This window comes from Dysidea avara, chromosome 7 (assembly GCF_963678975.1).
Source record: "Dysidea avara chromosome 7, odDysAvar1.4, whole genome shotgun sequence".
In the NCBI taxonomy this organism is placed as follows: domain Eukaryota; kingdom Metazoa; phylum Porifera; class Demospongiae; order Dictyoceratida; family Dysideidae; genus Dysidea; species Dysidea avara.
In genome coordinates this window covers 12,548,267-12,562,466 of record NC_089278.1, presented here as the reverse complement: position 1 = coordinate 12,562,466, position 14,200 = coordinate 12,548,267, and the positions used below count along the sequence as shown (strand labels likewise).

Below are 14,200 nucleotides of genomic sequence, written 5' to 3'. Positions count from 1 at the left end.
GCAGCAGCAGCAGCAGCAGCAGCAGCAGCAGCAGCAGCAGCAGCAGCAGCAGCAGCAGCAGCAGCAGCAGCAGCAGCAGCAGCCTGACGCAAGAGAGATGATGGATGGGGAGACAAGTAGTATTAAGCGTTAGGGTCAGGTTCTTCTTACTATATACAGTTTACAGAGGTTTTTTAAGGTTTTGGTCAAGTGTATTCAAGCAGTTAAAATATATTTTGCATGGATTTGCAAGGCACAAGACATTCAGATCGAGATACTCTAATAGAGCAGTCAATAATAATAAAGCAGTCCGGCACAGTATTCAGAGAAGCAGTGTAGCAAGCTATGTAGCTCAATATAGTTAGCTATTCTCAGCAGGCAGTTACCTTTTCTTTTCTTTTGGTCTTCACCAAAAGTATTGCTATGCTCTTGATCAGAAACCAGACACCAAAATCCTGGACCCATTTATAAGTAGATTCAAAGTAAGGGAGTTGGAGAGCTAGTAGTGGTAGCACAGCTGGTAGTACACAGAACCATCACACCATTTGACTCCGGATGCTGCACCATATTTTTAGTCTAACACCATATTTTTAGTCTAACTTCTACTGTTGGGTATGTTATTGCATCCACTTTCGGTTCAGCAACCACTGCCTAATCATAATCATATATATGCCATGAGTGGAAGTGAAATCTGCAGTGTGAACTACAGGAGTTTATTAGTTTCAGAGAGGCTTTGATGACTCCTTCCCAAATATCCTGTTTCATGACAACATGAGATCTGTTTCTTTTGCAAATTGGACGGCAAATATTTGTTTGCGCTGAGTAACATTCTGGATTTCCATGGTATTTCTACTCATATCTTGTAAAGATGTAGTAACAAAAATTGCTACTAGAGGCTCTGACAAAACAGCATTGATTTGTGCATATTATGTACCATGTTTAATAAGTATGTGCACATTACATCACATGAGATAAGTGTCAAACAAACTAATACATAATACATTCTGCAGTTTATAAAACTAGTAACTAATGAGTCACCAGCATATATATGTGTAGTAGGTTAGGTAGAGGAACCATTACAGTAAACCTTTGCAAAAATACAATCAAATGGGATGCCAAAGTCGTTTAGAGAATGCATCAGAGTTGTGTGTGATGCCACTGGTGTTCATTCAATGTGTTGCTACATATAACTACACTGTAAACAGGATAGTGATGCATGCACCCTTCATGATTTCTAATCCTTACTTAGCCTCATACATTCATACAACTCACAACAAACTAAACACATAACCACAGGGCTCAACCCAGAATATAAACCTAGAGGGGGCGAAGTAAGTCGCTTCGGATTCTAGGGGGGTCTGGGGGCATGCTCCCCCGGGAAAATTTAGGTGTAAATATACTCAATTTTGGTGAAATTTTACTGTGATGCCATTGAATATTGACCATTGGATTATACAACTTTGGGATCAATTAAACCTTTCCATTTCTCAAGGCTTTAGGTATAAACCTAGGGGGGGGGCAATAGCTAACCCAGAGGGGGCCTGTGCCCCCCCCCCCCCCCCCCCCCTTGATTAACCCCTGAACCAGTAACGTGTTTATGTAATGCTTCTGCGTGATCCCTCTGTACTTATTGGGTGTATTGGCATTTGAATTAGTAACAAAATATTGGTGCTTTTAGCTTCAACAATATATTGACAGGCCCAAATCATCTGCTGCCAAGAGACACGTGTCATACTGACATTCACTAAAAGTCAATGTATATGCCCTTCACCAACATTTTCCCCTGGAAAAATTCCCTCCATATGATAAAAAAATCTATGACACCTCTGCTATATGACAAGAGCTAGTGAGGACAGCCACAGCACATGGTCACTGGATGACTTCTCTAGCACATTATAAAATATTATTATGGTGTATTAGGGATGGGTACCTTAGAGTTGAATTAGACGTGTACTGTAATAAAACCTGTACTATGATACAGTAAGACCAAAGGTAAATTTTTGTTTGGCTGTATCTGCAGAATAAATTCATGAACATTTCAAGCCAGCAAACTTGATCGTATTGTATCTTTTTTTTTACTGTACTGATACTTTATGTACTGAATCCTTCAAATGAAACATCAAACAAGTTCATGACACGTGTACCTAATAATAAGCTATACCAATGGTCAGCACTGATGATTTAACAACTTCACCATGCACTGCTGTGGTGGGTCACAAAAGGTTATAAAACAAAGTGTATGGTTGTGTAGTCTTAATAACAACTCTTTAACTACACGCAATTTACAACACATCTGTAAATACCAATAACATAACTCGTTACACCCATAGATAGTTAATGTTACACCCCATGGGCCTGTCCGCTAATTAGGTCTAAATGACGAATTGTACCACGTGCACAAATGAATATTGTGACAGTAGTGAAATTAGTCACTCTACACATACCCCTTTATCCCTACTATATTCTTTGAGCTGATCAGCGGATTTGCTTCTGTCCGTCATAGTTACATGAGTTAGTTGCCAGCCTCTGCGACCTTTTAAACCCCTCTCACGTGAACAAAAGTGCGCGTTAAATTATTGGGTTACACCATTACACATCTCACAGCCCTGCAGCCCGAGCAGGCGACTATAGTTCAATGGCTACTGCGGGGTCTGGCCAGTCCACGGCGCAGAAGTTGTTTCGTCAAGACACGCCTGCTAATGAAGATAAGCAGAAATTGACAGAAATCAAAGGTGATAATTTGTGCTTAACGCGCTACTCCATATGATGGGTAGTATGTTGGGGTAGTTTAGAATGTACCAGGCTTGTCCCTTCTCAGAAATGCTATTATCCAAACTGGATTTGCCCTTAAGTAGACAAAACAAAAGCACCGAACAAAAATCTAGTTGAACAGGACTAGCTACTGGTAGGCCGGCCAGACTATGTGTGTCCCATTACACCCCATTCACCCTGTCCCTGGTTGCTTTGAACTCCAGGTTATCAAACTCAATTGTTCACACTACTGCTAAACTTAATAATAGAAACTATATTGAAGTTGTGATGACAAATCTGTACAGTGTTATAGCTGTCCCCTTTTGCCATTGTCATTCGAACAAAATGGTTGGCATGGCGTGTCCTGCAGTGTGCTGTAGCCATGTTGTAGAGTGTAGTCCTGGGCAAGTATACCAGTATGTTTATTGTTTATGACATTAAGAATATTGGCATGCATACTGGAATGTCAATTAACTTGCTGACATATCATTGAGTGGTACTGTAATGCTGTGAGCAGACATCCTTATGCATTTTAATAAGTGGTGACCACATGCCCTGCCCTGAATACACTCTGTGTTGTTGTGTTCAGTAAATAAATTCTGTGGTTATGATGCAGTACCAGCCTACTTGTAGTTTGTTGTGACTATGTATTTGTAACTTGTTGACCATTAGTAGCTTTTCCTTGTGGGATGACAACCTTACAACCCTTTGTGCTTTTCTTGTCTCTTACTTTTTACTATGAATTTGATGATATATTGTGTACATGATATATTGTTCTCAATATCACCCAGCACTAGTAGAGTTTAGAACAAAGTACTAACTGTGTGGCCAACAGAAGATTATTGTTGATCCGAGTTGACTAGCTTGAGATTGTATCTTTGTCGGGGCCAGCCAATCTCGTATTGTTGTGCTGTGCTGGGGATGGCTTGATTGATTCACATTGCTACTTATTTCAAGCTGTGCCATGCTGTACCCTGGCAGTGGTGTAGCTATCATTGACGCAACCAAAGAAGTTGCCTCAATAAAAGTGAAGAATCTGTACTTGAATGAAATACTGCAAAAAAATGAGTTACTCTGATGAGTACCTATGTTCAACTCTAATAGATAGAGTAGTCAAGTTTGCCTTTTACAATTTTCTGGCTATGCCCCTTGCTGGAATATTTTATATTTGTCTAGATTAAGAAACCAATGCAGCAGGTGCTTCATTATTCATTAGAATCTTATGTGCACCTGACTGTTTTATTAGAGTTAGAGGTGAATGCTCTATTAGAGTATTTTATCTAATGAATGAAAGAATTAATTACATTGAGGTGAGTCTTCAGTCTGCCTTCCTCTATGCCTAACTATGTAAGCAAGCTAGCTTATTGTTTCCATAAATGAGTAAACATTGAGTGATGGAATAGTGATGAAAACTTGTATGATGTGATTGTAGCCGATCTTCCTTACCAGAACATACACACATGCAGAGTTACAGTTAAACAGACATAAAATGTACAATGACAAACGGAAGCAAACAAAAGCAGCATATTAAACAAGACAAACAAATCACTAATCACTACTCAACAAAGGGTGGCTGGAAAATCACCTTTTGACCGAAGATTTTAGTGATAAAAGGTTGAATATATACCATGAAGCCTAGTGTAAATGCTTTTGGGGGAAAAGCCGACACTTTTAAGTTTGCTGATGCTCTATTTGAGTGGCAATGTGTTCTTTAAAAGGTGTCTGAACTTGAGCTTGAAGACTTTTTAAAGTTGCACCATATGACAGGAACATTAATATTCTACTATAAGAAAAATTAGGAATTTTAAACTAGAGTAGAATATAGTGTACCAATAAAAAGTACCGAAACAAGTTTGAGTTAGTATATTATGACAGCAAATTACTGTAACGCGAAATAAGTATACTGTGCTGTGGAGTTTCCATAACTGAAATGCACAGTAAGGAATAGGGATATTCACTTCTTTTTGTGTTACAGTAATTTGCTGTCATTATACTAACTCAAACTTGTTTCAGTACTTTTTATTGGTGCACTATATTCTAGTTGATCCCTACCGTAGTTTAAAATTCCTTATACTTGTTTCTGTCCTTTTTATAGAACTGGTGATCAATCTACGTGACTAGTTTGTTTCATAATGATGAATTGGTGTAGCTATGGGAAGTCAATCAAAGGACGCCATCAATTTTTTCGTTGAACATAAATTGTAATTTTGCACATAGATTGGCATACTGATATTCTACAACAATTGATTTAATTGATTGATTTATACGTCTTATGGTTTAAGACAAGTGTACAGGATAAGGGGCCTAGACACAGGGATACCAAGCTTTAAAATAGCTGGAGCCCTGGCAAGGCAAACACGCACACGCAAAAGAAACAAAACACACACATACATCAGTTATTAGTTAAATTAAATAGTTTAGCAGATCTGACAGATCCCACAGTTCTGAGGAGCGAGCACTGAAAATTTTGTCAGTTTGACAAGGATATTGCAATTCTGGCAGCTTGATCAAACAATAGCTCAATGGTAACTTGCATGCATGAGATATGTTGGTCAGCGTCATAGGTGTAAAGTGTCCTGAGCAACCAATCTCATTTGTAACAAGCTGCATGGCGTATACATCAGTGATCATAGAATGAAACACCTTTAGTACAAAGAACTTATACCGCAAAGCAGTGCAAAACTGTTCCAACTATTCACCACGTCTTTGTTGAGAACAAGTTCTTATCCACCCAGCCTTCGTCTGGAACAGTCAGTTGAACTCAAACACATGAGACGAATCAGCATGTGACTGTTCTACTTTGCTAAGAACGAGTTCTTATCCACTCGTTGTCTGGAACAGTCAGTTGAACTCAAACACGTATGAACACACGAGAAACAATTAACAGTGTTCATAGAATGAAATACCTTAGTACAACTTACGCAGGCAGCAAAGCAGTTCATTAAAGTGATTAAACCATGCCAACTAATCAGCACATGCCCTTTCTACTTTGCTAAAAATGAATTCTTATCCTACACCCGTCATCTGGAACAATCAGTTGAACTCAAACACACAAGAAACAAATGCCAGTGAGCGGCCAGCACAGCCAGAAAATTGAGCAGCACATACTAAATAAATCATTAGCAGGAAGCCACTAATGCATTTTCACGAATAAATGAACACCTTGTGTTGTCAGCGAAAAGAACTGGGAACAAAAGGAAAGTCCATGAAAAGGCACATCTCTCAGGACGAAACAACATTGAACAGTGAAAAAATCAAACCCATAGCTATATCCATTGTCGAGTTATGCTTGGCTGAAGGCATCAGTTAGTCAGAATAAAATTCTGTTAAATAGAAAATTTTTGAAATTCCATAGAAATTTTTTGGAAGGGTTTGGGGTTGGTGTGAAGACATTTTGGGGCTTGGCTGTGCCTAACCAATACCGCCAAGTTGTCATGAAGGGAAATTGAGGTTGGTTTTAGGATGATATTTTTGGCTGGAAAACTCTAGTTTTGCACGATCCCTACTATACAGTACTAGATACATATTTATTCATTCAGTCACTTTAAAATCTTTCCCACTTCCAAAAGGTATGTTTTAGTGCCAACTTTGAATATTTATTAGCGGAGTTATGAATGATTATTCATGGTTTGTGGAGTGCCTTTGGTGGTTGCAGAGATTGGAGTAAAACATGTAATTGTGATGCAAAAATCAAAACAAGTGTGTAACAAAATCAACAAATTCGTCTAATAGAACAGTCACACTGTAATAGATCATTTAATGCATCAAGCCATTATTGTACCTATGTATTTGTCTACACTATTCAGATGACTGTCAAACATTTAACAGTATGAAACAGATTTGTACTACAAATTAAAGCCACATTGTAATTTCTTACCTGTCTGTTCAGACGCTTGTAACTGTTGCTACCACGCTGCAGCTGCTGGATCTGGTTACTGTGGGAAAACCAGATGGTGTTGTGGCAATTGGAAAGCCATAGTAAATCTATTACAGGAAGTAATTGGTACTTAATATATGCTTTACTGTAAGTAGCGCTTGTCTTCTTGCGGGAAAAGGGTGCGGTGCAACTAAATAACGTAATAAAACGGATTTTTGCCATTTGCGTTTTGACTGTCACTTCTACCTCTTTCTATATGCATTAGAGGGATAATTATCCAATTGACAGCATGTGTTACTTTAATCACAGATAATGAAAGGGATACAAAAAAGTGACATTACATGCATACATTTCTACTGGAAGTCCATGTAATATGTAGGTATGGGATGAGTATTGATTTGGAAAACCAAATGTTTTGACTGCAAACAAACGAAGCTTTGAGCATTCTTTAGCATTAAAGTTAAGTTTAAAAGCTTGTATTTAGTGTTCTAGGTACAGAAAACATTACAACAGTCCAGAAAACAAACTAATACAAGAGTGGGCATTAATGTTAAGGATTTAAAACTCAGAGATGGATAAATTCAGCACTTAAGTAAATGAAACTTACTAGCAGAAAACAAATGTTCGAATAGTGATTCAGGCAAAACAAACAGTTGAATGTTTGAATTATTTACCCCAGCCCTAGTATTACGTCACAAACATCCTTGTTATGGTGCTGCACTTGCATCAAAAAGAAACATATTTGTAGCAGCAAAATTACGTGACCAGCGATTGTGAAACTTTGTTACAATGAACTCAAGTAAGTACCAATGCTTAAGGAAGTTATAATTAAAGCAAGAACAAGTTGATGTTGTGTCACTTCTAAAAACCAGGCACCATGCAGCTAGCTAACTCATTTGGAATTAACCAACTATGTATTGCTATGTTATAAATAATTTATTTTAGCTAATAGGTTTTTTGGTTTTGCAATAATACATCAATTAATTAAGTTATTGCAAATTTGGATTTTGTAATTCATGAAATTTCATAATTCTTCAATTACATTACTATGCAATGCTAAGGAAACACTTGTTAAACTGATATTACGCATAAAAGTATCTTCTAAACTGTTTTATAGTTTGACTACCATGTTTTCCCCACAAATTCTCTTGACAAAGCCTCAAAGCTGCTCTTCATTTTAGTTCACGTACGTAGGGAATACACCCCCTTTCCAACTTGAAGGGATAGGCTATTCCTAGTAGTCTACAAGGCCTGTACTGTTATTTTTCAGTTGTTAAATGCCTGTAGAACCCAAAGGGAAGGTAATCCACAAGTATGAGAAGAGTTGCCACACCCGTATTTCAGACCACCGGAAAGAAACCACCTCAGAGCAAAGTTCACCTGTTTGGAAGTTTAATACAGACCTCATTTTGCTTTTACTTTTTTACGTGCAAGCTGCTTTTACCATTAATGATTTTGCTCACGTGGGTGCATATGGACGAACACAGGAAGATAGGAACATGCACGCACTCACACTTTACAAAAACTATTTCAGTAAACCAGGCCAAAATGACGTAACTTTCTTTACAAATATTGACAATACTTTTAACAGTGATAAGCCTCTTTATTACCTTTTAACAGGGGGAATAAGAGAGAGAATATACAAGCAAAGTAAGAGTAACAGTTCGAAGAATCGGCCAAGTATGTTCTATGCAATGCAAGGTGGAAAGGCTATGTTGGTGACATGCCTAGCTTACCACAAGTCTCCAGAGTGGAACTGGCTATACAAGAAGTGGTATGGATAGGGCATGAAGGTAAAGTACAACAGCGTGTAACAACCAAAGCTATTGCAATATCATCTACAATTTGAATTCTCTTGACAAAATCCCTCACAAAGGCCTCAACATTAGTCTTTTGGATTACTATTTTTACTGCATAGAACACTTAATTTCTATAGTGGAACACAAACCTATCTTGTTCTTTCATAACGCGAATCAAAAAACCATAAATTTCTTGCATTTTCCTATCTCTTTTATGTACTCTAGTATGTATAGTAGCTACAGCAATTGGAGAACTGCAGAAAGACAGTTTTTAAGTAAGCACCTTAGTGAATCTCCACCTGAAGAAAGTCATATTTGTAAAAAGCATTAAACGATACCACAATAACACTCAATATACACCAAAATGGAAAAAAACATAGACACCACACTGACAGCACAAACATCTCCAAACTATTGCATAAATCCTGAGTGTACCAATAAATTCAGCGACAAGCTTATCAAACCAGCCTTTGCCAGTGTTGCTGATATGGAAAGACAGCTTGGGGCACAGGCATCTACAAACACATCATTTCTTCTGTGCCCAACCGGTTACACCAAACTGTACTGTCTCTGTACTCCTGCACAAAACTGCTCCTCTTGTGGAGCCATGCTAAAACCTGGTACTAAATTCTGCCGTCATGGTCCCAATTCCTTACTTGTATCAAAGTACATTAAGGATTCCACAGGAACTGACATAGACATAAGACCAGAAGACTGAATATGCACTTCTTGTTATAACTCATCATCAAGTCTAAAATGTGAACAAATTGGGTCAGATGAAATGCTGGCAAAACCTATTGAAAAATGGGAAGATATTAAGACAGTTCACAACACTATGATAGACTTACCAGTAGTATATTAACATCAGTATTATTTGTTGCCAAGAATTTACTTCCACACAAGGCTGTTTTGCTTCCTTGGGTATGCAGTTTTCTTCAAGCCTATGGCACTTCGTACAGTGGAGACATCAAATCAGCAGAAGTTGTACTAGAGGTGGGAGACGGTAGTGTTCATTTTTGGCTGTTGCACCAACTTATCATTTACCTAGATATGTACATGATGCATAAGTGTATGCATATGAAATTTGGTACCATTTTGTATCGTAAAGGTGCAGATATATTAGCCACCTTGTCTTGGGCACTTAGCAATTCACAGCTAGCAAATATGTGTTGGATCGAACCTGAAATCAATCAGAAGCACTCTGATGCAGGTAAAACACTTAAAGAAGAAAGCCATATTGTTAACAACTTAATTCATGATGAATTAAAAGGATGTCTCAAACACAAAAATCATTTGATTTTACTTCACTAAACATCAATGAGCAGTTAGACAACATAAATCCACTACTGTTTGAGTTTTCAACTTCCATAACCAACTTTGCCAGAGAAAGAGAAATCACCGATAGTAATGAACACATTAAGAAAATTCGTCTGTTTTTTAGTTAATGTTCTGCACATATCCAAAGAAGCCAACACTATTCCATGACCTTATTGCTGCCAGTTAATAAGGATACTTAATAGGTTGGGTTGTGCAAGTTCTACAGACACCCATGATAGGTTTGTTACTGAGCATGCCATGGCTAGACGTCAAGCTAAAGTCTGGGATGAAATATCTAGCAATGTTTTTACTATTGCGTCTGTTGATAATGTAGAGTTTTTCTGCAGTGTATTGAGGTGATCAGCATCGAAGTTATCATGGCACTACTGTGCAGTTGGTACAGCCTCACACCAGCCATTTAGTGGTTTGCTCCAACCCTTCTAACTTGACACCACACACCATCACAGAACTATCGCAATCACAGCTACCAGACAGTGTCCATCAACAACTGCCAGCCACCACTGTCCATGTATCACCACCAGCCACAGTCCATCAATCATTGTCTACTGTCTGTCAACTACCAACTTCATCTTAATATTTTTAACAACAGGCCACACCTGATGGTTCGCCAAACAAACTATGTGAAGTTGGGCCAAAGCGTCAAAGAACTGTGACAGTCAACAAGTTGGAATCAAGTGCAGACAACAGTACTGCAGTGCAAAATTTATACACACGTACTCTGTCAATAACACTTACTTTAAATGACTTCCTTCAAAGTACAAACCAGATATCTGAAAGAAATACACTGTACAATAACTTGTTTTCTTACATTCTTCAAATGTTCATTCTACATCAACATCAACAATCAGGCTTGTATCCAACAAACACTACACTTTCTTAGTTTCGATCATTCCTGGATGAAAACAATAAACAAGGTTTGCAAGAACCATCAACAGTATACTACATGGAACTAATAAATAGATACCCAGACCGTGCTGAAACTATGTTGCTAGTAGCAGAAGATTTACTGGCCAAATTTGGTAATGTCCAACAGGGATGGGTGATCTTAGTAGGTGATGGTAATTCTTACAGACAACTGATGGCCATTAAAAAACAATAGAGTTCAGCGCTAACAAAGCTACTACTTTTCCCAGGCGACTGGCATATACTCAAAAACTTTCAACCCATTTTGATGAAAATATATTTTGCAGCTGGCTTACGGGAAATAGCAAAAAACTCTGGCTACAATGGTAGCACACTAAAGTCATTAGAGCAATGCTCTAACTTCAAACGTACCCATAATTTTTTGCTTCAAGTGTGGGAGGCTATGTTCAGGCAGATGCTACACACTTACTTAGCTAGTAAACCCAACAGTATCACAACAGATGTCAACTGCATCCTTCAGTTGAGTGTAGAGACAAAGAAATCACCATTACACACTATCAATAGGATTCGTGAGCTAGTGGAAGACACCCACACTGATGAAGGTTTTAAGAATTTCATAGACCAAATGAGTGAGGCTGACCAAACTTGGAAGCTCTGGAATCAATTTGTTTTTAGGGACTTGTTAAGCTATTATGGTCTCTATTTATCAATTAGATGCAGCAACTGGGAGCTACGCGTGGCATGCTTGAAGCAGATGGTCCCTGTATTCATGGCATTTGATAGGGAATACTATGCTAGAATCATCCCTGACCATCTAGCTCAGGTTCTACAGTACCCACCAGAAGTCTTACATTGTTTCGAGAAAGGAGCCTTCACTGTGAACTTAACAGGACACCCAACAAGAGCAGTTGCTCTCAATGAAGCACACGAAATGTGCATAAGTAAAGATATGAAAACAGCTGTAGTCTGCTCCACAAATTTGTATCTTCAGAAAACTAACTTGTTTTTTAATTACTGCATCAAATGTTACAAAAACATTATAAATCAACTTTTCCCAGTGCACTTGGACAAGCAAACAGAAACATCTTCTCTTCTTGATAGTTCCCCCAGGCTAACAGATTTGAAGACAACATTAAACATATGTGTGAGCTAGTTGTTACCAACAAATTATTTCATGATGATAAAAGTAACTGAAGGGGGTTGATGAATGTATTTACAGGCCAAATAGCAACACAAGAACAAACCTGTGACATGCTAACTTTTAACCAGACTGGAGAACAGGCATTTTTTAACTATGCAAAATATCATATTTTACAGTGTCCCAGTGCTCAGAAAGCTCCTTTGAGGCAACACAAACTAATTACAATGACAACTAAAGCCACGTGAAAAACCTGATGCACACCTAAGGAGATGGAAACCAAGCAAATCAATAAGTGTTTGCGATGTCACGTTGCATGGCTCAGCAGCAACAGATAGTCCAGGAAGAGCAGCACTCTGAATTACCTCGTGCACTGTCAGATGAAGCTGGGCACCCATACCAAGGTAACAAGAGTACATGGACTGACAAGCTAATGAATCGTTATCAGATGGCAGACCCCCTGTGTTTTTATCATGCTTACCTTCAACACCTTCAGGTGTTATTATTGATGCCATGTTTATGATAAACACCAAACCACTACGACTTTTACAGAATACACTCAATTTCTATTTAACCAATTCATTTTGAAGCACTTTAAGGCAGGCACACTGGAGGTACACCTAGTTTTTGATAAGCCAGCCAAGCAACTCTTTAATCCTAAACAACCAGGACATTTGAAGCATTACTCTGCTAGCAATAGTGAACATCAACACTGTTCTATAAGTCCACATGCTAATGTACCTACCAAATGGCAAGAGCACATTCAGTGTCAACAGTGTAAAAGATCTATTGTTGAAGCTGTTGGACTCACAGAAAGGACGCTTTCTTTTGATGGGCCAACAAAAGCTGATTTTAGCTGGGTGTTTGACAGGTTCTGGTGAGAATATTGCTTGGCTGTTGCAACCTGGTAAATTATCTGCAGAGCAGCTGGAAAAGCATCAACAGCTGGAGAAGCTGACAGCAGAATGTGGAGACATGCAACACAGTCTCAGGCTGACAACATCCTTATCTATACACCAGACACTGATGTGTACAACATACATCAATCAACGGACCACCACCTCCTACACAGTGCAACTCAACACAAGTGAACATAAATACATCAATCTCAACAACTTGAGAGCAGCACTGCTCAAAGATCCAGATCTGAGTAATCTTCCACAAGATGGGCTTTGTCAGATATTACAATCATTATTTATTTGCACTGGGTGCGATTATGTTTCTTATTTCAAGTCCATTGGCAAAGCAAAAGTTCTAAACAATTTCTTTCAACATGCATAATTTATAGCTGGATCTAATATGCCAGGGAGTGTACAGAACACTTCACAAAGCAACAAAGAAATCGGTTTTTATCTTTCATACGGCTTGTGGTTTTATTTCAAAAAGCACTTGAATGCTTTTGTGGCACTGAAGGGACACAACCCCAACACATTTGTAAAATTCACTAGAGCCTTCATTGCAACCAAGAGAAAAACATGAGAAGTGGTTACAGAACATTAGAGAGGTAATTAGTGACCGTATACTAAATGAAGAAGACAGGGTACCAACCTTTTCATCTCTCTGGCACCATTGGCAGAGATCCTGCTGGATAAGTCAGCTGTGGCAGCAATCTTGTCAACATGACATCTTCATGGCTTTGCCATCACCAGAGAGCAGTGGCTGGCTATTACAGAACAACGGTACTTACACAATCGACTGGAAGGCACATGAAGTTCAACAGAGAATCCAATGTAATATTGAATTTTTAACTAAAGGATGCAGCTGTAAAAAGGGCTGCAAAACACTTACTTGTGGTTGCAAGAAAAGATCACTAACTTGTGGACCTGGATGCCTATGCCAGGGTTGTGTTAATGTCAATGTACAACAAATGGGACACTTACCTGAGGATGATGATGAGAGCAGTAGTAGCAGCAGTAGCGATGGCGAAAATGAAACTGATGGGACTAGGAGTAGTATGTCTGACAATGATGAACAGCTGGAAGAAGAAATTGTCACTACATACATACCTTTTCGCTTTTACAAGATCAGATTTTGTGCATTCCTTGCCTTTGGTCCACAGCGAGGTGAAGTTTGGAGTGGTGAAATTCGTATAAAAGTTTGTTAGTAACATGCTTCCAATTTGCTGGTTTCAACAAGACGTAACTTATACAGTTGTCTTCAAAAACTATCTTTCGACGATTTTATCGGTGAAAGTGCACTTGAATCTCACAATTACAACACTAATTTATGCTTTGACATGGCACACCAATATCACCATTTTCTACGTTATGTAATAATTGCGCTGCAACTAAATATGCCCGTTTTTGCCACTTGCTGATATCTATATAAACCATAAAAAAGGATACAGTCTTCAAACAATGATGTTGTATATACTTACACCATACAAAAACAGCCAAGCTGTGAAAAAAGGTGCGGCCTTAAAAAGCTTGGGTGAAAAAAGTTGTGGAATCAAAG

The 14,200-nt window shown here is 38.4% G+C and overlaps 2 protein-coding genes and 1 long non-coding RNA gene across 5 annotated transcripts in view; 1 reads left to right on the top strand and 2 right to left on the bottom strand.

The window, feature by feature from the left end:
• Positions 1-2,577, bottom strand: part of LOC136261202 (catalase-like) — a 30,529-nt gene extending 27,952 nt beyond the window's left edge. The window contains exon 1 of the mRNA XM_066055178.1: positions 2,424-2,577. Within this exon, the coding sequence (XP_065911250.1) occupies positions 2,424-2,480 (57 nt within the window). The 5' untranslated portion in view covers positions 2,481-2,577. The remainder of the gene's footprint in view (positions 1-2,423) is intronic.
• The window catches only part of LOC136261205 (ADP-ribose glycohydrolase OARD1-like), a 28,710-nt gene continuing 17,036 nt past the window's right edge, over positions 2,527-14,200 (top strand). The window contains exon 1 of the mRNA XM_066055182.1: positions 2,527-2,711. Coding sequence (XP_065911254.1) covers positions 2,615-2,711 — 97 coding nt within the window. The 5' untranslated portion in view covers positions 2,527-2,614. The remainder of the gene's footprint in view (positions 2,712-14,200) is intronic.
• Positions 8,695-14,119, bottom strand: LOC136261206 (uncharacterized). Of its 3 annotated transcripts, XR_010703793.1 has the most exons (6): positions 13,627-14,119; positions 13,535-13,577; positions 13,295-13,409; positions 9,498-9,586; positions 9,255-9,450; positions 8,695-9,200 (listed from the first exon to the last, which is right to left on the bottom strand). It is a non-coding gene; the product is annotated as an uncharacterized lncRNA (long non-coding RNA). The 3 variants fall into 3 exon arrangements; XR_010703791.1 differs by having other exon boundaries at positions 9,255-9,586; XR_010703792.1 differs by lacking the exons at positions 13,295-13,409; positions 13,535-13,577; positions 13,627-14,119 and having other exon boundaries at positions 9,498-9,843.